At 56.6% G+C, this 13,270-nt stretch overlaps 1 protein-coding gene across 4 annotated transcripts in view; it reads right to left on the reverse strand.

Moving 5' to 3' along the window:
* Positions 1–13,270, reverse strand: part of FARS2 (phenylalanyl-tRNA synthetase 2, mitochondrial) — a 281,140-nt gene that overhangs the window by 10,172 nt on the left and 257,698 nt on the right. For 2 of the 4 annotated variants that reach the window (XM_015234686.3, XM_072945733.1), the window contains one exon: positions 9,269–9,561. The exons of 1 other annotated variant lie outside the window; for it this stretch is intronic. In XM_015234686.3, coding sequence (XP_015090172.2) covers positions 9,423–9,561 — 139 coding nt within the window. In that variant the 3' untranslated portion in view covers positions 9,269–9,422. Of the gene's footprint in view, positions 1–9,268; positions 9,562–13,270 lie in introns of those variants that run through there. One more of the 4 variants, XM_072945737.1, reaches the window with a different exon arrangement.

Genomic DNA, 13,270 nt, shown 5'->3' on the forward strand with positions numbered 1-13,270 from the left:
CACGGCCCTTCCCACACCACTGCAGGCTCAGAAAATCAGACCGTAGGTGACACAGGGAGACGTGGGGACAAGTGGGCTGCAGAACAGGAGGAGAGGCAGGTGGGGGGCATGGGTGGATAGGGTGCCGGGAGCCGGGAGCCGAGGACACACCCTTCTGATGGCCTCCGGTCCCGGGCACTGAGAACTGGGGTCAGCTCCTGAGAACCAGGGAGTGGGGGATATGGAGGTTCAAGGAGGGAGAAGTGGGCTGACCCACAAACGTGGTAGGTCCTCTTGGCGGTACTGAGGGGCCATTGAGGTTTGTGGTCACGAGGTTAGAGTGGCAGCCACCAGCGCTAGTTGGCCTTTTCCTCCAGTAACAGCCAGGTGGGGACAAACGGCAGGCAGGCGTTTTGTCACCAGCACAGAGGGCAGACCCGCTCCACAGCTCCGATCCCACCTGGGTACCACCTGTCATCTGGCTTCTAAGTGGCCAGGCCCCTGTGTTAAGCTGCAAACTGAATCGCAGAAAACCAAAGGGAAGGCGAGCACCCACTGGATAAATGGCCAGTGGTGGCTGTCGCCTTGTCCAGAGGGAGAGAGGCCTGGGTGGGAAGGGTGAGGGAGGGGTGGTCTCTGCAGCATGAACGGGGCGTGGAGGGGGGTGTTCTGAAAGGGGTTGCCTCCCAGCAGGAACCCTTTAAAGAGCAGTGTTTCTTGCGGGACCTGTTTCTATCCTGGTACCTCGCAGGAGGAAGGGCAGCGCATCGCATCCCCCGAGGTTGGGTCCTTCCCACGCGCCCTCTCCTGTCTCTGCAGTGGACACAGCTGTCATTGTGATCTGCCTCCCCACGTCGGGGGGAGTCTCGCCTGCTGGGTCTCCCTGGCCCAACTCCCACAATAGATGATCAAGAGGCCAGGACTGTCCTACTCAGCCTTCCTTGCAGCGCCCGGGGGATGTGACCCAGCCTCCCTCCATCCATTGCAACTGCGCAGGGTCCCAGGACCTTGAGGCCAGAGTGGCTGCAGGAGATGGAGACCCTGGGCCAGCAGGACAGGTGGCCAGTGTGTCTGTGATGTTGTCCTCACGCTGAGGCTACAGGACTGAGAATCCCAGCTCATCCCACCGCCCTGCAACTTAGCCAGTAACTTTTTTTTTTTTGTAATTCTCTGTATGTACACTATTTATATTGTGATAAAATACACATAACATAGAATTTACTATTTTCACCACTTTCAAAGGTAAATTCAGTGGCATTCAGCACTTTCTCAAGGCTGTACAACCATCACTGCTACTAGTTCTAGAATGTTTTTATTACCTCAGATGGAAAGCTGTGTCCAGGAAGCAATCACTCTCCACTCCTTCCCTGCCCCACACCAGCCCCAGCCCCTGGCAACCACTAACCTGCATTATTTCTCTGTGGATTTGCCTGTTCTGGACATTTCATATGGATGGAATCACACATTCTGTGGTCTTGTGTCTGGCTTCTCTCAATTGGCATAGTGTTTTCCAGAGGCACCCCTGCTGTTGTGTGTTATGAGAACTTCATTCCTTTTCAGGGCTGAATAATATTCTATTGCATGGATACAATGCATTCTGTGTAACCATTCATCCATTGATGGACATATGGGTTGTTTCCAACTTTGGGCTACTGTGACTAGAGCTGCTGTGAATATGTGTTCAAGGTTTTGTTTGAACACCTGCTTTCAGTTCTGGGTCCAGACCCAGGAGTCGAGTTGCTGAGTCATGTGGTAATTTCATGTTAACTTCTTGAGGAACAGCCAGACTGCGTCTTCCCCCAGCATCCTTTTAATACATTCTTTTGTGCTTAAATGAGCATCTAAGGACCCTGATGAATATCTCATTCCCATCTTCTTGATGGGAAAACTGAGGCTCAGGGAGAGAGAGTGGTTTGCTCTAGGCTCCTGGCCAGCGGGGCTGGTCTAGGCTACAAACCCGTCCACAGTTTAGTGGCAAGTCTCTGGGACGGTGAGGTTCCCTTCATGTCTTATTTCCTGCTGAAACAGTGCACTGGGTCCCAGGAGGGGTCCCTGGAGGCCAAGGCTCCATGAATCAGTGATGGGGGTCTAGGTGCTGTTTCGAGCATTTCAGAGCATGGTGGAAACCCTCCACCACCCCCGAGCGAGGTGCTCAGGCTATCTAAAATGTCAAGTGTCACTGCTTTTGGCAGGACTTAAATCACCCCCGGGTGGTACTGAGGGTTATCTCTTGCTGACCAGAGACGTTGGCTCGCAGCTATGCGTATCTTTGATTAATGCTGAAAATGAGAAAATGGATAAATCATTGCTTGGTAAATGTAGCTGTTTGGTAGATGAGACTCTCTTAAAACATGGGGTCTTTGGAGAGGAAAATCACCAACGAGTTTCTTGGTGGTAAATAAAAAAAACCATGAAAATTTTTTTTTTCGGACCTCAGTCCCCGCCTCCTCCCCAGGGAGGACGACTGGCTGCCTTGGCCCCTGATTCAGACCCACGATGGGGGAAGGTGAGAGATGTTTCTCCCGAGGCTGTAGCGCAGTCTGGCCCCCGCCAGGATCTCAGCGTGATCAGTGACGAGAGACTCTGCAAACGGGGAAGACACAGGACCACACCACCCCTCCAGACTCCTCTCCCGTGTGCCCTCCATCTTGGAGACGGATGCCAGCCGCTCACCGCCGTCATCCGCTGGTCCGGGCCCCAGATGCTTCCTCTCTCTTCCCGGCCTCCCCTCTGCGTCGCCCTCTCCACCCCACAGCCGGCTCCCACAGGGACCACCTGCCGGGCTCCTCCTGCCCGCTACCCGCTGCTCCCCGGCCGCCTTCTCAGAACGTGGATACGTTCTTCCGCACTTTGCCTGCAGAGCTGCGGCCACGTCCCTCCTTGGCATCTAAAGCAGCCACGATTCCTGCCCTTTCTGGCACATCCCATGCCATCCTTCTTAAAACCTGGACTGAGCCCCGTGCAGCACCCCTGGGAAGCGGGGAGCTGGCTGTTCTCCATCTCCAAACCTTCAGGTCTTCCATAATTGCTTTCTTGACATTTAGCTTGAAAAAGTGACCAAGGGCTTAGCATTTTGATTCCTGGTGAATGTCCAGAGTGTCCCTGACAACAAACATGATGAGTCTTGGTGAACCAGAACGTCGGGTTTCTGTGTGAATTTTGAACCAGTCCCTCCCCAGCCCAGGTGGTGACAGTCTCAAAACTGGAAAGCGGATCTGCCATCTACTGAACAACGAGTTAGAGACACAAATAAATGAGCATTTGTAAAGGACGTAAAAACACTAGAAGGACAGGCGCCAGCACTGAGGAGACACGCCCCCTCCGGAGAGTAGACCTTCCCACCGAGAACACCACAGTCCTCGTCTGATTAATCCAACGGATGTCGCCACCCTCTTTGACAAACATCCTGGGTCTTGAGGGCGAGCCCAGCGGGAAGCCCGGGGGAGATTTCAGCTGAGCGACTGCCCCGCGGGCACACGGGGCAGCTCCCACTGCCTCCCCAGCCCGGCCTCCAAGCAGCCTGTTCGTTTTGGACTCTGAGTTCCAGCTTAACCAGTCCTCTGGCCAGGGACCAGGTGCCCTTCACCTGGCCCTTCACTCCATGTCATTTTTGAAGCTCTTGCTCAGCAAGAAGGTAGCAAAATACAGGAGATGAGATCTAGAAACAATGCTGGGCCTGGAGCCAAGAGAAGTGGTTCTAGTCTGGGCCCTGCGGTGTCTGGCTGGCGGAGTAGCTGGATGCCTTTGAGCTGGTCTGGGAGCCACTGTTGGTTTCCTATGAAACAGCATGCCAACTCCCCTTACTTTTTTTGGTAGAGCCTTTTTTTCCTACAAGAGAGGCTGGAAATGATAAACACTTCCTTCCCCAGGTCTTAAAGCTAGGGTGTGGGCCTGTGAACCAATCCTGGCCAGTCAGACTTGAAGAGAAGGCTGAGAAATGTCTTCTCTATGATAAAAAGAAATTTTCAAAAGACTCTCCCCATTCCTGCTGTAGGGGGTTGTGTGGAGATATGTTGATGAGGCTCTTGCAGCCATATTGCAACCATGAGGGAAAGACATCACCCATCTGCTGCAGCTGGCAAAGCAGAAGAGCCTGGGGTCTCAGTGACAGCACTGGACCACTGAACCAGCCTGTCTTGTCCAGACTTACTGCTCTGTGAGATTGCTGTCTAAGCCAGTTGAGATTGGTTATATATCCAAGTAAGACAGCAAGTTATGTTACTTCTCTGAGTCTTAGCAATTCATCTCTAAAATGGGGCCATTGGACAAACGATCTCTAAGGTTCCTTTGAGTCCAGACCTTCTGGGATACCACCACATGCCACATTTCTCCAGGCGTGTCCCAGAACGCACAATCCCTTTGGCTGGGTGTGTGGCCCTCTCTGAACCACAACCAGATTTCCCTTCTTTCTTTCGTCTGCTTGCCCGGCCCAATGAAGCAGTTTCCCTACACACTGCGTCACGCTGTCCTTACAACCCCGAGTACCCCTTCCTGCGGACGTGCTCCGTGAGCTTAAGAGGTGTTCGTAAGACCCCCAGATTTGAACTTGCCTCTGCCTGACTCCAAAGCCCAACTTTTTAGCCATTTTGCTAAACCACCTGTGTTTTCTTGACAATGTGCTTTAAGCCACCCCATCCAACAGCACTTTTCAAGTTCTAAGGCCCACACACGGCAGGCGTCCACCCCCTAGAAAGTCCCCCTGTGCTCCCTTCTGCCGGTCTCCTCCCAGCCCCGGGCAGCCTCTGAGCTGCTTTCTGGCCACTACTGAGGAGTTCTGTCTGCTCTGCAACTTCATAAACGCGTTTCCCTGACGACCAATCATGTCGAGCATCTTTTCCTCTTATTTTTTAATCTTTTTTGTGTGTGAAGTGTTCATTATTTTAAAAAGGGTTTTAGAAAAACATATTATTGAATTGCAGGAACTCTCTGCTCATTTTTCAAGTTTTTTTTAATTAAAAATTCTAATTGAATTGTAGGAATTCTTTGTATGTTCTGGATATAAATCCTTTGCCAAATACGTGTGTCACAAATACTTTCTCCCAATCCGCCCTTTGCTTATGTGTTTTCTTAATGATGTGTTTCCAAGGATGGAGGTCTTAAATCTTGACAGAGTCCAATGTATCATTTTTTCCTCTACTGGGTCCTTCGGTGTCCTCTCTAAATCACTGCCTAGCCTAGGTCACAGAGGTCCCTTGTGTTTGCTTTTTTAAGCCTGATTAGAAGTTTTCGGCTTGTATACTTAGCTCTGTGCTCCATCCTGCGTTGACTTTGTGTGAAGTGTGGGATCAGGGTGGGGAGCCTTTTCTTTCTTCTCTTTTCTGGATCACCAGCTGTTCCAGCACCACTGGCTGGAAAGACTCCTTTCTCCATTGGATTGCTTTGGCGTCTTTTTCTTGTTTCTTATTAATAAGAAAGTGTAGATGACTTCAAAGGATTCACTCACTAGATTGGATGCTGTTAAATACAGATTTCAAAGTTCCCTCTATAATAAGGTCAGACACGCACACCTGCATGCTGCTACCCCCTCTCGTCTGGGAGGAAAGGACGCCGCCGTTCCCCACAACCGGTCAGCGGTGCTCTGCGCGCAGCCCTGGGCGGGCCCGTCCTGCCCGCGGGCTTCCCACAGCCCAGGGAGTGGCAGGGGACGCGGCCGGGAGGTGCTGCTTTACAGTGTAACCCACTGATTTCCTGCTCACATGGATCCCTGCAGTTTAACCAGGCTCAAGCACCCTCCCTGATGTCTCCTGTTGAACTCAGTGCGGCCCGGTCTCCCCACGTCCTCCTGAAGCATGAGAACGCCAAGGCCCCTTTGAGGCTTGCGCCTAGAGCTAACACACGTGCACCTGCCGGCCGGTACTTGGAAGGGAAGGCCCTGGAGGGTGCGCCCCATTTTATACCTGAGGCTGCGGGGCGATGCGCTCTCCCCGTGTTCTCATCTGTGGTCCATTCCTGGCAGACACAGGGCAAGGCGGGAAGATGGCGGGCTTTCATCTTGCAGAGAGGGGGCCTTAAGTTCCAGCTCTGTTACCCGCTGACCAGAAGACCCTGGGCCTGGCAGTCCTTGGTTTCATGTTCTTAGCTCCCAAGTGGACGTACCGTGGTTAACTTTCAGATTTTTTGCGAGGCTAAAAGGAGATGCTTAAGAGTTTTACACACGACTCTCTTACCGCTTGCTGAGCCATTCACTCACTCCCTGTAGGGAGGGCAGGGGTCACCACCTCCTCCTGTCACAGTGCAGAGCATTCAGCCTCAGGGCTGCCAAGTGACTTGTCAGGGCGCAGCTGGGTTTAGACCCGGCTCGGCTCAGCCCCGGGCGAGGCCCAGCGCTCCCGAGGCCCCTGCTCCACTAGCCTGAGACCCGCCCCGCACAGGAATGGGCAGGAAAAGGGCCCGAGCAGGGTGGTTGGCCCCATCAGTGTCGCTGGACGTGCCTGTGGCCCCGGCCTTCAAACGGGGCATCTTTTTGTTTGTCTGTTGTTTACTTTTGTAAAAGTCACCTAGAAAACTAGAGCCAACGGGACCTGGAACAAACCACCTCTGAGGGTGGGGGTAACACTTCCTCCCGCCCTGCTGTCCCACCTGCCCTCCTAGGGCCACGCGGTGGCCTCCAGGGCTCTAGACTGCTCAGTTTTGGACTTGGCTGTCCCTCTGGAGCTGCCATTTCCCGCTCTGACTGTGGCCCTCCATCTGACCTGCCGTCTGGAGGTGTCAATCTACTGGCCACTTTGAGCATCGGCCCCTGCGGACGGGTGGGGATGGACGGCCCTGTCTGGGAGCTGTGGACCCGAGTGGCAGTGGTCAGCGTGGAGACTGGACAGCTGACGGGGCAGAGGCCCCTGGATGTCGGGGGTGGGTAGAGCCAATGGGCGGGCATTTAGAGGCTCCATTGATTGAGTTCACTCATCTCTTCTAGATGAAAAACATAAATGAGCCTCCAGTGTGGAGGGTTTCTGTCCTTACGTCCTAACTGCCTGCCCCCACAACTGGAGCCAGGGGCACTGGGCCACCGTTGAGCAGCCCTGACCGGCTCCAGGACCTCCGAGCCCCAGGGCCCAGTGTGGGGAGTCTGCTCAGTGGGGTCCCGCCTGGCAGGAAGGGGGTAGCAGGGAGGGGACAAAGGCACAATGGCTGCTGAGCCCCACGGCGCTCGCCCCACCCTGCGGCTGTGGTTAGTCACAGAATTTCCACATTCAGAGCAGCCAGTGCCCACTGACCGCAGTCTGGCTGGCATCTTGAGAGGCCTGGCCACAGAGGGTCAGGGTTGATGATGCTGTGCTGGGGGGATGCTGGATTCTCAGCTCCAGGGCCCGGCTGCACCCTCAGCCTGCCACCTCCACACCCTCCACCAAGACATTCGGGGCATATGACCCGAGAGGCGGGGTGACGCCTGGTCCCAGGCCCAGCTCCATAGCCCATAGGTCTGTCCCTGGGGAAGTCACTTTGTCCCTCTGGGCTCGTGTCCTCACGTGCAGGCTGGCTGCTGCCCAGGACCTGCTGCAGTCCTGACGTCCCTTCCAGCCCAATTCCCGTCCGTGGTCACAACAAGGGTCACTCACTGACGGCTTCCCAGATTCCAGGTTTGCTGAGAGCAGCGCGTGTGACGTCCCACTCCCGCTCCACGACCACCCTCTGCGGCAGGCAGATCGCTGTCCCCGCTTCTCAGAGGAGGGAACGGGGCCTACCGAGGGTGGCGGTGAGGGCCCTGGTGTGAGTGACCACACTCCACTTCAGAGGGGGTCACCCTCGCTGAGCTGCAGAGGGCTCTTCATCTGAGGGATTAAACCACCTTTCTTTCCTTTTTCTTCACTCTTTATCCTCCTGCGGGAAACCCATGAAACAGCCCAGGGCGGGGTGTTCCCTAGGCTGCCTGGGAGGCAGGCTCCCCTTTGGCACGAGTGCCGCCACCCGGGGTGGCCGCTGGTTCTCACGGAAACAGAACAGAGGCCCGGGGAGCAGGAGGGAGGCCCAGACCCGGCCACCTGCCGCTGCCTGTTTAGCCGGAAATGACTAATTCGGAGGCAGCAGGCTCCTGGCTGTGCTCCTGGTCAAGGCCCATGACTCCTCCAGGCCTCAGTTTAGAAGACGGCTGATCACACCTCACGGGGCGTTGAGAGGAGCGCTCGGGGGCAGCCCTTGGAATGGCAGCCCCCCGGCCCGGCAGAGCGCCCGCACAAGCCCAGCCCTGGCAGTGTCCGCTGGGGTTCTGAGCCCAGGGGCGGTTCCTCGGTCTTCTGGGAGTCACCCCACGCCCGGCTCATCCGGTGAGAGGATGCCTGTGAGTGCCTACCTGGTCCTGGAGATAAAAGGGACCTCTGGAAATGCAGGTCAAGGCTGGTTCAGGAACCGTCTGCTAGCAAACGCTCCTGGAGCGGAGATGACTCATCACTGTGTCCGCCAGGTCAGATCCAGCCTCCTGAGGAGCAGCACCCGTGGCCCCAGGACCCGGGACAGTGACTCGGCCGGGCGGTGGTGCGGTCTCAACTCCCCTGAAAATCCAAGGGAAAAGTCCTGGTGGGCAACAGAGTGAAAGGACACTGAAGCCATCCCTTCCCGCTGGAGAGTAGCTGTGCACCCCCGCACCGCCGGCTGCTCATGGCCGCCCTCGTCGAATGTTCACCCCGTCACTCACGGTCCTCCACCAGCCACCAGCATCACACCAGGGAGGGGATCTGATCATGAAAACTGGCCAGGAGTGAAGCGGCAGACTACAGAGCACCCGGGATGGGAAAAGGGGAACATCAAAGCCCCTCTTCTTCCTCAAAGGTCGCCTCGGAAAGCAGAGGCCTCCCGTTAGGACACAAGACCCTCCCGGGCTTCAGGGACCTGGCCCCAGCCTCCCAGCCTCTCCCTCCTCTCTGGGGGCAGAAAGCAGCCGCGCCCAGGCCCCGGGGCCGGAGGCCTGGCTCCAAGCCCCAGCTGGTGAAAAGCCAACAGGCGCCGCCCGCTCAGAGATGTGATCCTTCCACCATTTGTGCCCTGTACACAACCTGCCCCTTGCACAACAGAAAAAGAAGAGGCAAGGAGAAAGAAATGGAAGTTGATTTGGAAAAAGCTTCTAGGATCTGGAGTTTCCGATGTCCCTCTGTGTGGCTTTGCTCATTACACAGGTGGAGGAGCCTGTCAGGTGAGAAATCATGCCCAGTGTTTATACTTTTATGGAATCCAGGGACCAATTAAGCACAGAGCGCCAACGGGCAAAGCCCTTCTGAAAGAACTAGAAGGTAACTCTTGTGTTACTGTTCCTTTTCCCTCGCTTTTTCCAAATAAAAGACAAATGCTATGTCAACAGTTTCTCAAGAGCAATTCTTTATTTTCTGAAAGTCCTAAAACTGACCCATTTATCACAAGACGACTGATGCCTCCATCCATAAACAATATCTTTTTCTCTTTCATTCGGCAAATCCAGAGCCCCGGGAGGACCGGGGCTGGAGGAGGCAGGGACGTCAAAACCTGCCCTCCACACCCAGCAGCCGCACGGCTGCCTCCTGCACAGCCTGGTGGATGCGCCCAACCTCTCTCTGGGACAGGGTGCGCTCCATGTGGCGGTAGGTGATGCGGTAGCAGTGGCTGGTCCTGTGTGTCCTGGAGGACGGGAGAGAAAGGCAGGTGAGTGAGGGACAGGTGTGCCACCCGTGAGAGCCCAGGACAGACCACCGACGTGGCACTACAGAGACAGCACGGTCCTGCGTGTGTTCCTCACAGACTTGGGGTGGGGGAGGCAGAAGCCGATTAGACTAATTGAGGCTGCATAATCGAGGTCTCCGTGGACTGGCTGCATCCACGTCCCTGGGACGGAAGCTTCTCCCAGATCTGAAATCCTGGGCCAGCCCATGTTATTCCACTTCGCTCTTCTCGTGCCCAGGGCAACGTCTAGTATACAGCAGGTGCTGCATAAAAACCACTGAACCAGTGCTAACACGATCACCGAACCCCTGGGTGGGAACCTGCTTTCAGGCCTCGCAGAGGCTAGCCAGCCTTGCACAGCCCTGCCGGGTTACTGCGGCCCCTGCCCGTGTTCAGCCGTGGTCTTCTCTTCTCTTCCTGCCCCTGCCTGTGACAGTGATGGAGCCAGATGCAATCAACGAGGACACAGCAGAGGCGAGCAGCGGGCAGTAAACACCAGGGCGCCCCAAGCCCTCAGCCAACATGAGCCTCATCCCCTCCCACAGCCAAGGGACAGCGCAGAAGCCACAGGGCAGGCCCTGGGGCCAGTGATCCAGTCCACACCCAGCGGTTTCCTCTCGGGGCAGCCCTGGCTGGTTGCAGCACGGAGCCTCAGTTCCCTCACCTACAAGAAGGTGGCTAAGAGCCGTGTCTACCGCAGAGGACGGCTCAAAGCAGAACCAAAGGGTGAAGCACACAGAGCGCATGGCCTAGAGCCTGGCGCACCGTGAGAGCTCGGAAAGCGGGGCCTCTTCCTGTGCGTGTGCATGTGTTTTAATGGAGGCACTGGGGACTGACCCCAGGACTGGTGCGTGCTAAGCACGCGCTCTACCACTGAGTACACCCTCCCTCTGTGGATCTAAATGAGGTGAGCGGGGAACCCGCGGGAGCAGCAGCGAGCTGGCAGCCCAGGCCGTGCTTCGGTTCCCGGGAGTGAAGCCTCCCGCAGAGCCCAGGCCCCCGGGGACAGGGCACCGCGCCCGATGCACAGGCTGCGCCGTGCCTCAAGGTGCTTCCCCAGCAGGTACGCCGTGTGCTTCAGGCAGACCAGACGGGCCTCCTGGGCGTGCTGGGGTCCTGTGGGAACAGTGTCCCCTGCAGAGGTGGAGCCCCGCCGGGCCCTGCTGCTCTGGCCTCTCGTGGTGGCGGGAGGCCCTGGCGCGGAGGAAGGGCCTCTCCCATGCCGCTCCATCAAGGACGGACGCTGCAACACCCCGGGGTCCGAGAGACGGAGGACTCCAGGGGAGGAGAAATTAGTTCAGGAGCAAGAAAAAGGGGGGAGGGGCTGAAGGTGGCTTGATGGTGACGCAAACATCCACTAGACAGGGTCTCGGGGCCTCGGTGGCCTGCAGGTGGTGACTGAGCAAGGCTACGAGGGTGGCTTCCTGCAGGGGAGGCGCCGCCCCCCAGCCCGGCGGGAGTGCGCCCTCCTAACCCCCTCCCCCTGACGCACACAGGGCCCGAGGGCAGCGGGGCTTCGGGGCCCCGACACCGGTCCTGATTCTCAGTTTCCTCCCCACTGAAAGAGGTAACTGACCCCATCGGCCTTTCCCAACTGCTACGGAGACACATTCAGAAGGTGGCGGGGCTCTGAACCACAGTGGGCCGCGTGAGGTGACAGGGTGCTGATGACAGTCGCATTCTGTGTTTCTCGGCGGTTCCCCCAGGCCTCTCTGGGCTGATGAGCTGGTGACACAGCCCGGCCCTCTGAAGGCGGAGGCCTCCTGAGGTGAAGGGAAGGGTGCAGCTCCTCGTTTCTGAGGGCTGCACGGAAGGCCGCTCTAAGGGTTCCTGGGATTCAAACAGTTTTTACAAAACACTGTGATGAGTTGGGTGCCAGTGAATCATAAACATATGGATTAATTTGAAAAATTGAGAGAAACAGTATTTGGCAGAATACATGGTGGTAATTCAGTGATTCAACTGAAAATCAACCAGGTCTGCCTTTTCCCACCGTCGCTGGTGAGAGCGCGCGGGGGGGGTTCCTTTTGTTTGTTTTCTAGAAACTTCTGTTTGGAGCTTTCCGATGGGGGACGTACCCCTGTCCTCCTTTTGCAGTCGGGGACCGGAAGCCGTGGAGCTGAGCTCGCTCTGAGCAGAGGACCAAGCCTCTCACCCTGAGGAGTGGTCCAGCCGCAGGAAGCCCAGGGCTGAGGCTTTTGCAGCTGATGGTGGAACAGGTGAGGCGATGGGTCCCTCTAAGGGACGGCAGCCCCAAGTGTCTGGGTCAGGGCCCTTTTGATTCTTTTATACCCTCCAACTTGGCCTCTTTTAGCCCAGAAGCTTCTCAGTCTTCCCTCTGCCACGGGCCCCGCTGTCTGAGAAACAGCAGTGAACACGCACGCTGCGCCCGTCCACACTGCGCGCTGTTCCGGGTCCTGCACGCACGTGAACCCATTTAAGCAGCCCAGCCCTGCTGGGCAGACAGCCCCACCTTCCCGGCACACACACGAGGAAACCAGGCAGAGAGAGCAGAAGTCACTCGGCCACGTTCGCACAGCTAACAAGTGGCAGGGCTGGATCTGAAGCCAGCAACCTGGTGGGAACGTGCAACAGTGCAGCTGCCGTGGAGAGCAGCCTGGTGGTCCCTCAAGAACTTAAGCCGAGTTACCGCAGGACCCGGCAATCCCGCTCCGGGGGGCAGACCCACAAGAACTGGAAGCAGGTGTTCAAACAAAACCTCGAACAAGAATTTGCACAGCAGCGTACTCGCAACAGCCGGAGATGGGCATGTCCTTCTGTGGGTGAACGGACAAACACAACGTAGTGTGTCCCAGCACGGAACGGAACAATGGAGCATTACTCAGTCATCAGAAGAAGGGAGGTACTTATACAGGGTGCATCCCGGATGCATCTCCAACACGCTGACAGGAGCCAGACACAGCAGACGACACCTGGTGTGGGTCCACGTCCGTGAAGAGTCCCGAGCAGGGGAACCGGTACCGACGGCCAGCAGACCGGTGGAGGCCAGGGCCAAGGGAGCAGAAACACTCACGTGAAAAGACACCTGCACCCTAATGTGCACGGCAGCATTATGGACGAGAGGCAAGATGTGGAAGCAGCCTAAGCGTCCACGGACAGGTGACTGGCTAGAGAAGACGTGCTTACACACAACGGAGCTGCGCTCGGCCGTGAGAAGGAACGAGACCCTGCCGTTCGCGACGTGCATGGGCCTGGAGGGCGTTACTCTTAGCGAAGTGGGTGGGACAGAGAAACACAAATACTCCGTTATCACTTCTATGTGGAATTTAAAAAATAAAACAGATGAACAAGCGTCACAAAACAGAAACAGACTCATACAAAGAACAAACTAGCCGGTGCTGGAGGGGAGGAGGTGGGGGAGGGGCAAGGTGGGTGGGAGGGACTAAGAGGTGCAACCACGAGGCGTAAAACAGGCGAGCTGTAAGGACGCAGCGCACCGCGCAGGGAGTGCAGCCACTCCTCTGCGCTCACCCTGCGTGGAGTGCAACCTGCAAAAAGCACTGAGCTGTGTCGTGCACCTGGAACTAGCACCACCTTGTCATCAACTGTACGTCGATGATGAAGAGGCACCGTGAAGCCCACTGCCGCTCCCCAGGCAGCAGTGTACCCGTGACAGACCTTCTGAAGGGACAGGGGCCATCAGGCA

Source organism: Vicugna pacos, chromosome 20 (genome assembly GCF_048564905.1).
Source record: "Vicugna pacos chromosome 20, VicPac4, whole genome shotgun sequence".
NCBI lineage: Eukaryota > Metazoa > Chordata > Mammalia > Artiodactyla > Camelidae > Vicugna > Vicugna pacos.